This window comes from Jaculus jaculus, chromosome 10, assembly GCF_020740685.1.
Source record: "Jaculus jaculus isolate mJacJac1 chromosome 10, mJacJac1.mat.Y.cur, whole genome shotgun sequence".
NCBI classification, from domain to species: domain Eukaryota; kingdom Metazoa; phylum Chordata; class Mammalia; order Rodentia; family Dipodidae; genus Jaculus; species Jaculus jaculus.
In genome coordinates, this window is record NC_059111.1 from 24,844,183 (window position 1) to 24,857,283 (window position 13,101).

Consider the following 13,101-nt stretch of genomic DNA (forward strand, 5'->3'; position numbering starts at 1 on the left):
AATCGTCTTTTCCTCAGAACTACTGGACAGATAACAGGGACGAGGCCCATCAATCAATGTCTTAAACGCTGGTCATTTTGGACACTTGCTGGAGAACCACAAATAAGAGGAATAGAAGCACAGTATATAGGACTTCATCGATCCCTTCCATTGCTTCCTGGCAGAGGAATTTAGGAATTTAAGGGAGGCCGGAGAGTGAGGGTGAAGGATGCACAACCCCATGTAAGGTCACATGTAACACAATAGAACTAACTTGCTTAGATAAAGCGGAGTGGTATATAAATAACCCAAAAAGTTAAACTACCATGGTCGTTGAGTTTTGACCTTTCGCCAACCCTAGTTCACTTTCTAAGTGCCTTTTTTCTCTTAGCAAATCATCTCTTTGATTAACTCTCCTTGTCTGTCCAAATCCCAGTTCAGAGATGAGAAATCTGGAACTCCCAGGAGGCACCTACCAGACTCTACTAGTTAAACCTCATGACCTTTTTACACTGACACCATTCTGCATTATAAAATATTTACTATATTAAAACATATTGAGCTGAGTGTAGTGCCTGCTTGCAATCCTACCATAAGTGGTGGAGGCAGGAGGATAAGTTTAAAGAAAGTCTAGGCTACATGCCTCATTTTAAAAATATTCTTTAAACTTTATTTGAGGGGGGGCAGAGAAAGGGAGAATGGGCTCGCCAAGACCTCCAGCCACTGCAAATGAACTCCAGATGGATGCACCCCATTGTGCATCTGGCTTACATGGGTCCTGGGGAATCAAAGCTGAGTCCTTTGGCTTTGCAGACAAACGCCTTAACCACTAAGCCATCTCTCCAGCCCCTCTATTTTCTGTTTATATTTTTCCTTGCTTTTTTTTTTTTTTATTTTAAAATAAAAAGAGGCTGAGGTAGGATGATTGCCCCAAGTTCAAGGCCAGCCTGAGGCTAGTGAGAGACCCAGCCTAAAAGGGGGGAAGAATTACTTATACATATTAAGAAGTTTTTGTTGTTTTTTTTTTTTAAAAAAGTCCCAATTTCCTTTTGCACAGTAGTGCTGCTTTATATTTTGGAAATATTATGGCTTAATAATGAACACAGGGGTGTTTAAATCTGCTTTTAAATTCAATCTCACAGGATCTTAAGTCATGGCCTCTGGAAAATGCCACTGAACAGTCATGACAATGTGTGAAAACTTCATGCTTTACTATGAGCATAGCTTTAATATGACCCTAAAGGCCAGGGGTGTGGGAGAGGGTCCTCCACAATCCCTCAGTTCTGCTTTAAGAACTGAGAATCCAAATGAAAGATGGTTTCATTCTTCTCACCAGCCATTGGCTTAGGGGTAGCACTATGGAAAAAGTGAGGGGCAGAATGTTTGGTGGAGTAGAACTTCGTTTCCACACCTGCTCTGAAGAACCTGCAAAGAGAAAGCTGTTATCTCTGAACCAAGTAAGATGGCTGCACACCCAGACGTAATTGTCAACCCAAAGACGAAACATACATGGAAAAATCTCAACAAAGGAGACTATTACCCAAATGTCCAGAGTCTAAATTGTCCTTCCGGACTTCCTGTGAGATAAACCAAGGTCCTGAGTAAGTATACAAAAGAGGAAGCAGATAACTACTGAGAAAATTCAGGATAATGATGAACAGCACTTACACCAGGCATAGTGGCTTCGTGCCTATGATCCCAGTGATGGGAGTAAGTCCCCATCTTGCAGGAAGCTAGTCAGGGTTAAAGGCCCAAAGGGAATAAATCGATGTCTACATGTCCTGACAAAGCAAATGAACACAGATTTGAATGAATGGTGTATTACTGATAAATCTAGAGAACAGAGTGCAGGAACTGAAATTCAAAAAGCCCTGACTCACCAAGAGGTCAGCTGACCACCAGCTTCCTGTTCGTTTTTGAGTTCTTGGCTCTTGTCCTTGGACCTTTTTGGTGGGTCATTTTCCAGCTGATAGGAACCCACATTCCTTTACCTAACTCAACCTATCAAGAGCCCCTGTGTACATTTGAAGTAACTCAACAGCCCAATCCACCCTTATTTGATACTTAGTTTAAGGGTAGAGAAGCCCCTGACCGAGAGTCACCAAAGAGCTACCAGTTCAGGACTCCTCCCAATCCTGGAGCTTTCTGCTTTACTTTCTTTTCTAAAACAAAATCTTACTTATCTTGGCATTCTGCCATGTCTGCAACTCAACATTCTCCGTGGATCACAAGGATCCTTAGGAAAACTGGTAACACCAGCAGCAGGCTCAGGCAGAAGAACTGTGCAAGTTCAAGGCCAAGTTAGGATACAAAGCTCAAGACCATGTCTCAAAATAAATAGCACTTGCATTTACATTAAAAAGAAAAGTGTGGATGAGGGGAAAGGTTGAGGAAAACCTGAATATACTTGGTGCAGAAACTACCTCTAGTCTTTAGCTTCCTCATTAAATCAATTCGCATCTCAAGCCTCCCCACGCCCTAACCCTCCTTAGCTTACTCTGGAAATTCAACAGAGCCTACACACTTCTGGAGGACAGGTTTCTCAGGAGGGAACATTAACAAAGTAATTTTTAAATGGTTCTTTATTCATAAACTTGATGCAAGTTTACAAAATTGACTGTACATTGCCAAATAAATCTGCAATGAAAACTAAAATCCAAAAAAGAAAAAACAAAGAATGCCAAATGTGCAGCTGTCAATCTGCTAGCCATTAGGGTATGGAAGAATTCAATAATGTATTCAAGATTTCACCTTAGCTTAAGGAACTTTAATGCTTTAAAGAAAGCTGCCTTGCCACTTGTTAAGTGGCAACTGGCAATCAAAACTTTTGTAAATGTAACCAAGTGAGCAAGATTGCCAGAAAATTCTTCCGTCCTCTTTACCAAAACAGAATCAAAGGAAACTCAATACACAGTAATGCAAAAGTGCCAAGTCTCTTGGATGTGGTTTACAAAGGTAAAAAGAATCTTAAAACAAATGTGTAAGAAACACCTCTGAACCTTGTAAATGGTTTGTGCAGAAAAATGTTCTTCTGGGCTTCTTTTTAAAAGTGCTTACTAATTAGATTTTAAAATCAAACTTGGGTTCATAAAAAGTCTATTACCAACCAAAGAGGTCTGATTCAGATAGGCAATAAAATGGAAGGTACATTGATTTGTATCAGGTTGTATAAAATAATTAAATATATGTAGTTCCTATTAGTCTTTGATGTAAAAGCCACTGTGATTACAGCTAAAAAAAAAAAAAAAAATGTAGGGGTACCCAACTAGGGATCTTTTTGTACTTAATATGTAGCTTTTGCTCAAGGAATCTGTCTGCATGCCAATCACTTTATAAGTTTATTAGTTTACAAACAATTGCAACACCCCGTTAACAATGGAAAGGTAAATCGACTTAGTTATTTTAAATAACTTCAAGCTCAACACTGTAGCTCTTCTTCATAGGAAATACTGAACCAACAAAAAGTAGATTCAGCCCGGCCAGACTCCATTGCCCCGGTGGAAATTACCCACAAGCTGTAAGTGGCATTGCTTTGCTTTGCCTACAAAGTACAATACAACTCAATTAAGTGCATATCTTTGGGAAACAGTTCAAACCTCCGTATAGCCATAAAAAAGTGTAACAATTTAATGAGTCGGTTTCCTGTCATTATTTTGGCAATAAAATGGTTTTAGATCTGAAAAGGCTGTGGTTTAGAAGACCTAAAATTTCTAAACCAATAGTGAACATCAGTTAAATTTTTATTGGCTCTAAATGAACAATTTTTGCAAATCCTCATATCCATGGGCTCAATATAAGAAAGTTACTGTAAAGTCACAACTGCCATAAAGAGATGCTGACTTTCCTGCTTACAAGATTTCACTTTTCAAGAAAGAGGTGATAAAGAGTGGCCAGTATGTGTATTTGTCGGGAAAAATACAGTAAAGGCCCCACTGCTCAGTCCAAGATACCTAACGTGAGCAAAATGAAAAGGCTGTAACTTGGTCTGGATGTCAGTTGACAGATTATCCACTAAATTATCTATTAGCTAACGTCTTCGGTACTGCTGGTTATAAGGGGCACTCAAAGCTTGTGTCTGCTGTTGGAAAGATTTTCTTTAAAGCAACATTGGTCCAGATATATGACAGTCAACATATTTAGCCATCTTCCTTTGGAGGAGTGTACCAACCTGAAATAAAATGGAGGAAAAAATGTTTAAAACTTTCAAAGCTTGAACCAAACAGGACAGCTAATACTTAGTATTAGGTAAACCTCTATTTGTAATTACGGTGTCTCACCCTATTGTTAAAAAAAAAAAAAAAAAAAAAAAAAAAACTGGTTGGTCATAGTGGTGCATGTCTTTAATCCCAGGACTCAGGAGACAGAGGAGGTAGGAGGATTGCCCTGAATTTCAGGCCACCCCGAGACTACAGAGTGAATTCCACGTCAGCTTGTGCTAGAGTGGGACCTTGCCTTGAAAAAAACAACACACAAAAAATAGAATACTGGATTGTTAGCACAGCATTTTGCTATGTTCACAGTATTACATTATTGCCTATGAATAAACTGCATTTAAATTTTCAACACCACTACATTAATGGTGTTCCTAGCTGATGAAGACAATTTGAATAGGCTACACGGGTTTCCATTTCCACTTTGTATTTGAAAGTAACCCTCACAGAAAACATTGCCCCAAACAAATCCTCAGAATAAGAGGAATTTGAGTTATCAGTAAAGGTAAGAAGTTCTTGCTAAAAAAAATTAATTAAAAGCTAGCTATGTGAGGTAATGCATGTGAGTCAGATAGATTTAGTTATTCCATACAAGTTATATAAGACAAGCACATACAATTTTGTTAATTTAAGAAAATAAAAATGAAAAATACTAAAAAAAATTGAGAAATAGAACCAGTCTCTTCTGATTCTGAACATACTGTTCGCTTAGTATTGCTAAGCTTATGCACACCCACAGATTCTCAAACACAGTATTTTCTATAAGCATCTCGTTTTTTTTTTTTTTTCAAGGAAGGGTCTCACTCTAGCTCAGGCTGACTTGGAATTCACTATGTACTCTCATAGTAGCCTTGAACTCACAGCGATCCTCCTACTTCTGCCTCCTGAGTGCTGGGATTAAAGGGATGTGCCACCACACCTATCTCTGTAAGCATCTTTGAATACCAACTGCAATGTTTAAGAAAAAGGTGAAACACTCCACAAACACTGCACACAAATTTAAGCTCTCTCTCTAAGAAGGGAATTTATGCTATTGGTCTGAAACTGGCATTAAAACAGAATGAATGTACAATACCTGTGGAGCAGCCACATGGTTCTGAAGTAGTAAACAGGTTTCTTAGCATGTACTCAAGTGTCTGTTGTACTAGAAATCATTATTATGTAAGCCTGATCCTGTCCTCAATTATGTAACTTTCCTGTTAAGGTTCAAAATTTGGCTCTGACTATTACTTCTAGAAGTAAGCAATCACTGAAAAAGTGACAAGCTTGCTTCATCATTGAAGTAGAGTGCAAGATAAGAAACTCACAAAGGAGCACATTTCTAGAAAGGACAGGATTAGGAACCCCTTCACAGCATTCTTCTGTTAGCCTTTCTTTTGGATCTTTTTTCTATGTGAGAGAGAGAATTTGTGCACCAGGGCCTCCAGCCACTGCAAAAGATCTCAAGACATGTATGCCACCTTGTGTGCATGTGCAACTTTACACATGCATCACCTTGTGCATCTGGTTTACATGGGATCTGGGGAGTTGAACATGGGCCCTTAGGCTTTACTGGCAAGCACCTTAACTGCTAAGCCATCTCTCCAGCCCTAGCCCCTCTTTTCCAAAGAATTTGCACTCTTACTAGCTTAAGCCTCCTTCAGTGGGTTAGCTTTCAAACTCAGGGCATCATTCCCATGGTCTCAATGCAGAACAGGTGGCTCATCTTTAATGGTGGTAATCTCTTCAAGCAGCCAACATCAGTCTCTGTGCTTGGGACTTCAAACTTAAGCAAGTTTCTTTCTGTGCCAAACTTTACATCTTTCCTATCTATCACTTCTACACTTTCTTCTATTACTTCTAAATTCAACTTTAAATTCTTTTAAATTCATTATTATTATTATTATTATTTTCATTTTTTTGAGTCAAGGTCTCACTCTAGCTCAGGCTGACCCAGCACTCACTCTAGCTCCAGACTAGACTTAAACTCAGCAATCGTCCTACCTAAGCCTTTAAAATTATCAGGACATGGCTAGAAGGCAGTCAGTTTTTCTGCCAATAGCCCAGTTCCAACAAAATTCTTTCTTTTACCTCTAAAAATCTCATAAACTAAGCCTTCACAATTTACACTTCTCTACATTTAGGTCTTTAACACCACAAATAATCCCCTAAGGAAAACCACTTTCTTTCATTAACTGTGCCAAAGTGGATCAGAACTGAACGTGATGTCTCATATCTTTAATCTCAACATTTGGGAGGTAAAGGCAGGAGAATCACTGTAAAGGCCATCCTAGGGTAGAATGAGACCCAGCCTCAAAAAATACATCAGTTTCACTACAAATGTTTTATTGAATATGTTCTTATTAGCATGTGGTTACAGGACTATGTTTACATATTGTTCTTTCTTCAAAAGTTTTTAGTAAGAGATACTATGTCAACTTTAGAGTGGAGGAAACTCAGGCTAAATCATCCTAGGACTTGCCCGTGGGCACAGACCTAGGAAGTGATATAAATGGTATTTGAAAGTAGGTCTAGGAGCACAAGGCTGTAATCCCAGCTGGTAGGGAGACAGGCAAATTTAAGGCCTGTCTGGACTGGGCTATGGAGAGTAAGATCAAGGCCAACCTAGTCAACTTGGAGAGACTCGATCTCAATATATATATAAACAGTTAAAGGGGGGAGGGGTCAGGGGACAGGGTATAGCTCAGGGACAGACTGCTTGCCTAGCATGACTGAAATCCTAGGTTCAATCCTGAAAGAGGGAGGCAAGAGAGGCAGGAAGGCAAGATGTTTCAGAAACTGCTGGTCATAATCCTATTAAATTAACTCAATTCCTATACTAACAATACACTTCAGGGGAGCAAAATGACTCACTCATTAACCCATTCAAAATTCTTGACCCTAATTTAGAAGTTTCTATGCATAAAGATTTTGAAAAGAACAATGTTAAAGATTCATTCCAAAATTTTGAATATAGTAGAAGTCAATTTTTTTCACTGAAGTAACAGTATTTGATAAGGAATTAAAACAAAAACAGATCAAGAACAAAAATAAGTATCAAAGCCGGGCGTGGTGGCTCACGCCTCTAATCCAAGCACTCGGGAGGCAGAAGTAGGATCGCCGTGGGTTCGAGACCATCCTGAGCACAGTGAATTCCAAGTCAGCCTGGCCTAGAGCGAGACCCTACCTCAAAAAAACTAAATAAGTAAATATCAGTTTTTAATGTAAAACTTCCTAAGTGGTAATATTTATTAAATCAAACATACCATTTTTCTCATGTATCTGTACAATGGAATTATAGGACTGTTGGGCCCGTGCTAGATTATATTGATTCTGAAAAAGAATTACACATTTTAAATCAAAGCTGTAACAAGATAAAAAATTATAATACATTTATGGATGTATCACAACTGTACTTAAGTACACAGGAAACAAAATTAATTCAATTTTCAAAACAATTTTCATTTATCAATTACATTATTCTTTATAATCTTACAATAGCAAAACCAACATTGTACTCTAGTAAAAACCTACAAATTTCGTGATTTTTTAAAAAGTCTTCATGCCATTAGACAAATACAAAGCTTATAGTTCTAGCAAATCAGATCAAAGGATTCTCATTTGGATGTGTGTAAAACCCAAACTCTTCCTCATTAACTGAATTCACAAAGGCATACTCTGAGATAGTGCTTTCAGATATGAAAACATTAAGCTTCAAGTACCACACATCTGACTGTACCTTAAGTTAGAAATGTAAAGAATGCCTATTAATCGACACTAAGCCATCACTTTTTGGTAAACATAATTTTCTCTAAGGAGCCAAATTTAGGGTGAACTTTGTCCCTAGAAGTACAACGGGCCTGCATCTTAACTTACAACTGGTGTGTCATGCACATGTGCCATAATGGTACCCATCTACCTACAGTATCAAGACACAAAATTGAATAATAAGCTTGCACAGCAAGAAGGGGAAAAAATGAGTAAAATACTCCTTCCTGCCTGTGCCCCCCAAACCTAGGCCTCTCCTGTCTCAAAAATAAAACCTCTGAAGTGGAGTTGCAGAGGTGAAAGACACATATGCCTGAGATAGGTCAAAGAGCTTGTTCTTAGGCTGCCCTCTGCCATCTACAATCACTTCCACACAGACTCACCAGCAGAGTCCTTCACCTTAGGTGAAAGCTGGGTTATATTCTGCCTTGCATTTCTATGGCTGAGTAAGGTTAAACATGTTGCCCTGTGTTCATGATCCATTAAATTCTATTTCATCATCATAATGATAACAGTGGTTGAGCTGAATATCCCATTCTTAACCAACTGACAGGTCATCCAGGCAAAAAATAAACCAAGAAACATAAGACTGAAATGACATAGGTCAGTTGGACTCAACAGGTATCTACAGAACATTTCACCCTAACATTACATTATATACACTCTTTTCAGTAGCCCATGTTCTAATAAATGATCTATTTTTGATCATTTATTAGAACACAAAGCAAGTCTTAATATGTGACAACTGAAATAATAATTTCTTGTATTGTATCTAATCACAAAGCAATAAAACCAGAAAACACCAAAAGAAACTGTAAAACATAAACTCATGGACATGAAACAATATGTTACTGACTGTTGAATGGGTCATTAAAGAAATCAAAAAGGAAATACATTCCTAGAAATAAACCAAAATGAAAGTACAACACATGCAAACTTGGAAAATGCAATGAAAGCAGTTCTGACAGGGAAGTTCACAGCTCTAAGTGCCTACACTAAGAAATCTCGGGAACCTTAGGGCCTGGGAAGATGGCTCAACAGATTAACAGTGCTTGCTGAGCAAGCATGAACCCTGATTTGCCCCAAGTTCAATTCTTCAGCATACACATAAACAGACAGTTATGGCCACACATGCCTGTAATCCCAGGACTACGGGGATGCAGACCAGAGAATTGCTGAAATTTGCTGCTCAGCCAGTTTGACCAAAATAGCAGCTCTAGGTTCAGTGAGAGACTACAGAAATTAACATACAGATGAGCAACAGAGGCAGAAACCCAAAACTCTTCTCTGGCCTCCACAACACACATAAATAAATAAGTAAATAATCAAAACAGCCAAATTTTTAGAAACGGAAATCTGGGACTGGAGAGACAGCTGAGCAGTTAAGGCGCCTGTCTGCCTGCAAAGCCTAATGGCCAGGGTTCAATTCCCTAGGGCCCACATAAATCCAGGTGCACAAAGTGGCACATACATCTGGAATTCGTGGGGGGGGGGGAGGGTAGAGGGGTAGCCAGAGGTCAACATAAGATGTTTTTCTCGATCATTTTCTACCATATTTTTTTGAGACAGGTCTCTCACTAAACCTGGAGCTCAAGAGTTCAGCTACACTAGGCACCTAGCAAGCCCCAGGGGTTTGCCTGTCATAGTCTATCTCCCCAGCACTGGGATTATAGAACTACACTGTAGTACCCAGCTTTTATGGAAATGCTCAAGGTCAAAGGATTCAGGTCCTCATGCTTATAAGGCTATCTGAGCTATTTCCCTGGCCACATGAATGTAGTTTGATATGCAAATATATTCAGCAACCTGATTTAACATTTTATATAAAATTGTTAAATTTGCCAGGCATGGTGGTGCACACCTTTAATCCCAGCACTCAGAAGGCAGAGGTAGGAGGATCACCACAAGTTCAAGGCCACCCTGAGACAACATAGTGAATTCCTGGTCAGCCTGAGCTGTAATGAAACCCTACCTTGAAAAAAACAAAAATAAATAAAAAATGAAAAATAAAACTATTAAATTTACTTATAAAGAAGAGAGAAAATATACAAGTTTAAAACACTTTATTGATATGAATTCCAAGAGATTTTTAACATAAAGAGCATTGGCATTCTAGAATTTTAAAACTAAGAAAGACTTAAAATACTCTGTCTAGCCTGGTATGGTAGCTCACGCCTTTAATCCCAGCACTCAGGAGGCAGAGGTAAGAAAACTGCTATGAGTTTAAGGCTACCTCAAGACTACATAGTGAATTCCAAGCCAGCCTGGGCTAGAGCAAGTCCCTGACTGGGGTGAGGGGGGTGGGGGGGGAGATACTCTGTCCAATGCATTTGGAATAGAGTTCTACAGGCCCAAGAAGAAAGTCTGGCAAAAAAATTTCTAAGCCCTCCACATTTTCTTATTTAAAATGAAAAGTAACTGGTGCATGCCTTTAATCCTAGCAATCAGGAGGTAGAAGTAGGAAGATGCCTGTGAGTTCAAGACCAGCCTGAAACTACAGGTCAGTCTGGGCTACAGTGAGAACCTATCTCAGTGGGGGCGGGGGGGGGGGTGGGGGGAGGACGACCATGCTGCTTTTTTTCTTAAATGAATCACATTTAACATGAAGTTCTATATATGAATAGACATAATAAAGCATAGAACTCAATATTAAGAGCAGAGACAAAAGCCAGTCTAGTTATATATAAATCTTCTGGATCCATGACTTTGTAAGTTACCTAACCTTCATATGCTTTAGTTTTCTAAACTATAACATGAGGGCAACAGTGACTACTTTCCAGGTTATTAAGAGGGTTGAAAAAACTAACATATTTAGCAGAGCATAAGACATCTTTAAAGGCTCACTAGAATTAACTATTGCCATCTCTCCAGCCCCCATAATTTTCTTTTTACATCCATTTATGTACACATGTTTGCTTGCATGTGGAGGTCAAAAGTTGACATTGTATGTCTTTCCTTTTTTGAAAATTATTTTTTATATTTTATCTATTTATTTTTAATTTAATTTTATGTTTTGGGTTTTTCAAGGTAGGGTCTCACGCTGGTCCAAGCTGACCTGGAATTAACTATGTAGTCTCAGGGTGGCCTCAAACTCTCAGCGATCCTCCTACCTCTACCTCCCGAGTGCTGGGATTAAAGATGTGCGCCACCACACCCGGCTATTTATTTATTTGCAAGAGAAATGGGAGGGAGAAAAAGGCAGAAAGAGAGAATGGGTGCACTAGGGCCTCTAACTACTGCAAATGAACTCCAGGCGCATGTGCCATTTTGTGCATCTGGCTTATGTGGGTACTGGAGAATTGAACCTGGTTCCTTAGGACTCACAGGCAAGTGCCTTAACCACTAAGCAATCTCTCCAGTCCCTTTTAAAAATATTTTTATTTCCCTGCAAGCAGATGGAGATGAATAGGCACACCAGGGCCTCTTGTACTGACAATGGAGTCCGTATGTACCATTTTGTGCTTCTGGCTTTATGTGAGTACTGAGGAAATAAACCCTGACCAACAGGCTTTACAAAAAGGTGTCTTTAACCACTGAACCATCTCTCTAGCCCTGTTTGTCTTTCTTGATCATTCTTTGCCATGTTGAGATATGATCTCATTTGAACAGAGTTCACCAATTCAGCTTATGTAGCTAGCCAGCTTGCTGGGGGATAGGCTCTCTTTGACTCCTAAACACTGGGATTACAAAAGGGCAGCCATGCCCTCCCAACATTTATGTGGGTTCTGGGGATCCTTACACATGTACAATAAGTGCTTTATGCACTAAGCCATCCCCAGACAATTATCTAATTTTCTTTGACTTTTTTTTTTTTGGGGGGGGGTCGAGGTAGGTTCTCACTCTGGCCCAGGCTGACATGGAATTCACCAGGTCGTCTCAGGGTGGCCTCGAACTCACGGCAATCCTCCTACCTCTGCCTCCCAAGTGCTGGGACCAAAGGCATGCACCACACCTGGCTGAGTTCTTTGACTTTTTAAAAGTATCTTAATTTTCTTACACTTCTATGTTTTCTATAGCACATTTTCTAACAAAGACAAATGAAAATTAAATGATCTCATAAAAAGAAGCTTCATATGCACAGTGTAAGTAATATGAAATGTGTCTTGGCATTCACATGAGCCTCTTAATAAAAGTACCTTATTTGCTCCAAACTGTACTCTGGCTTTTCCTTTGACTAAGGTGGCATTTATTTGCATGATGACCGATTCTATTGAGTAGGCACTGCTCCAGCCCTATAGGAAGAAGGAAACAACTCTAAAACAAAGTATATTCAATCCCCACTCAGGAAAACCTAACAAAATGACATATAGGAACTTAACAAAAGCAAATCCATATTAAGAAGTTTGTAAGTAAAAAAGGCCATTTCCATAATTTCATAAAACAGTCCTATGTTTTAAATGCTTAACGAGCAAATTATAACCTTAAATAATCAACACTCTCAGTTCTTATTCTAGCATGGATTCAGCACAGAGTACAACATAATTTTACTGGTTTAAGTAGATTGTTCATTGATTAAAGTAGGTACTCTTCAAAAATCAACTCCACTGGACTAAAGCACAACCCTACCTCATAAAACAAAAACAAAAACAAAAGCAAAAAACCCTCAACTCCAAGGGGATCAAAGACCTTAACATAAGACATGAAACCCTGAAACTGCTAGAGGGAAAACACCTCAAGTTTTAGGCACAGGACGGACACACAAAGGTGAGGCAAACACAAGGCTGCACATGCCCACTAGGTGGCACAAATGTCTAAAGTTCAATTGCAGTGGCTGAAGCCCTGGCTTACCAAATATTTTCTCTCTCTCTCTGTCTCTCTTAAAAAATTTAAGCTATGCGTGGTGCTGCACACCTTTAATCTTAGCACTCAGGAGGCAGAGGTAGGATGATCACCATGAGTTCAGGGCCACCCTGGGACTACATAGTGCATTTCAGGTCAGCCTGAGCTAGAGTGAGATCTTACCTCTAAAAACCTAAATAAATAAAAGAAAATTTAAAAGTAGAAGCCACTGCCAGGCATGGTAGCATATGCCTTTAATCCCAGAAGGCAGAAATAGGAGGATCACCGTGAGTTCAAGGCCACCCTGAGACTACATAGTGAATTCCAGGTCAGCCTGGGAGTGAGACCCTACCCTGGAACCCCCCCCCCCACAAAAAAAAAAGGG

At 39.3% G+C, this 13,101-nt stretch overlaps 1 protein-coding gene across 3 annotated transcripts in view; it reads right to left on the reverse strand.

The window, feature by feature from the left end:
• Window positions 1–2,543: 2,543 nt before the first annotated feature.
• Window positions 2,544–13,101, reverse strand: part of Ube2q2 (ubiquitin conjugating enzyme E2 Q2) — a 65,120-nt gene continuing 54,562 nt past the window's right edge. For all 3 annotated transcript variants that reach the window (XM_045160908.1, XM_004660429.2, XM_045160909.1), the window contains 3 exons: window positions 12,074–12,169; window positions 7,436–7,502; window positions 2,544–4,147 (listed from right to left, as the gene is read on the reverse strand). In XM_045160908.1, coding sequence (XP_045016843.1) covers window positions 4,116–4,147; window positions 7,436–7,502; window positions 12,074–12,169 — 195 coding nt within the window. In that variant the 3' untranslated portion in view covers window positions 2,544–4,115. The remainder of the gene's footprint in view (window positions 4,148–7,435; window positions 7,503–12,073; window positions 12,170–13,101) is intronic.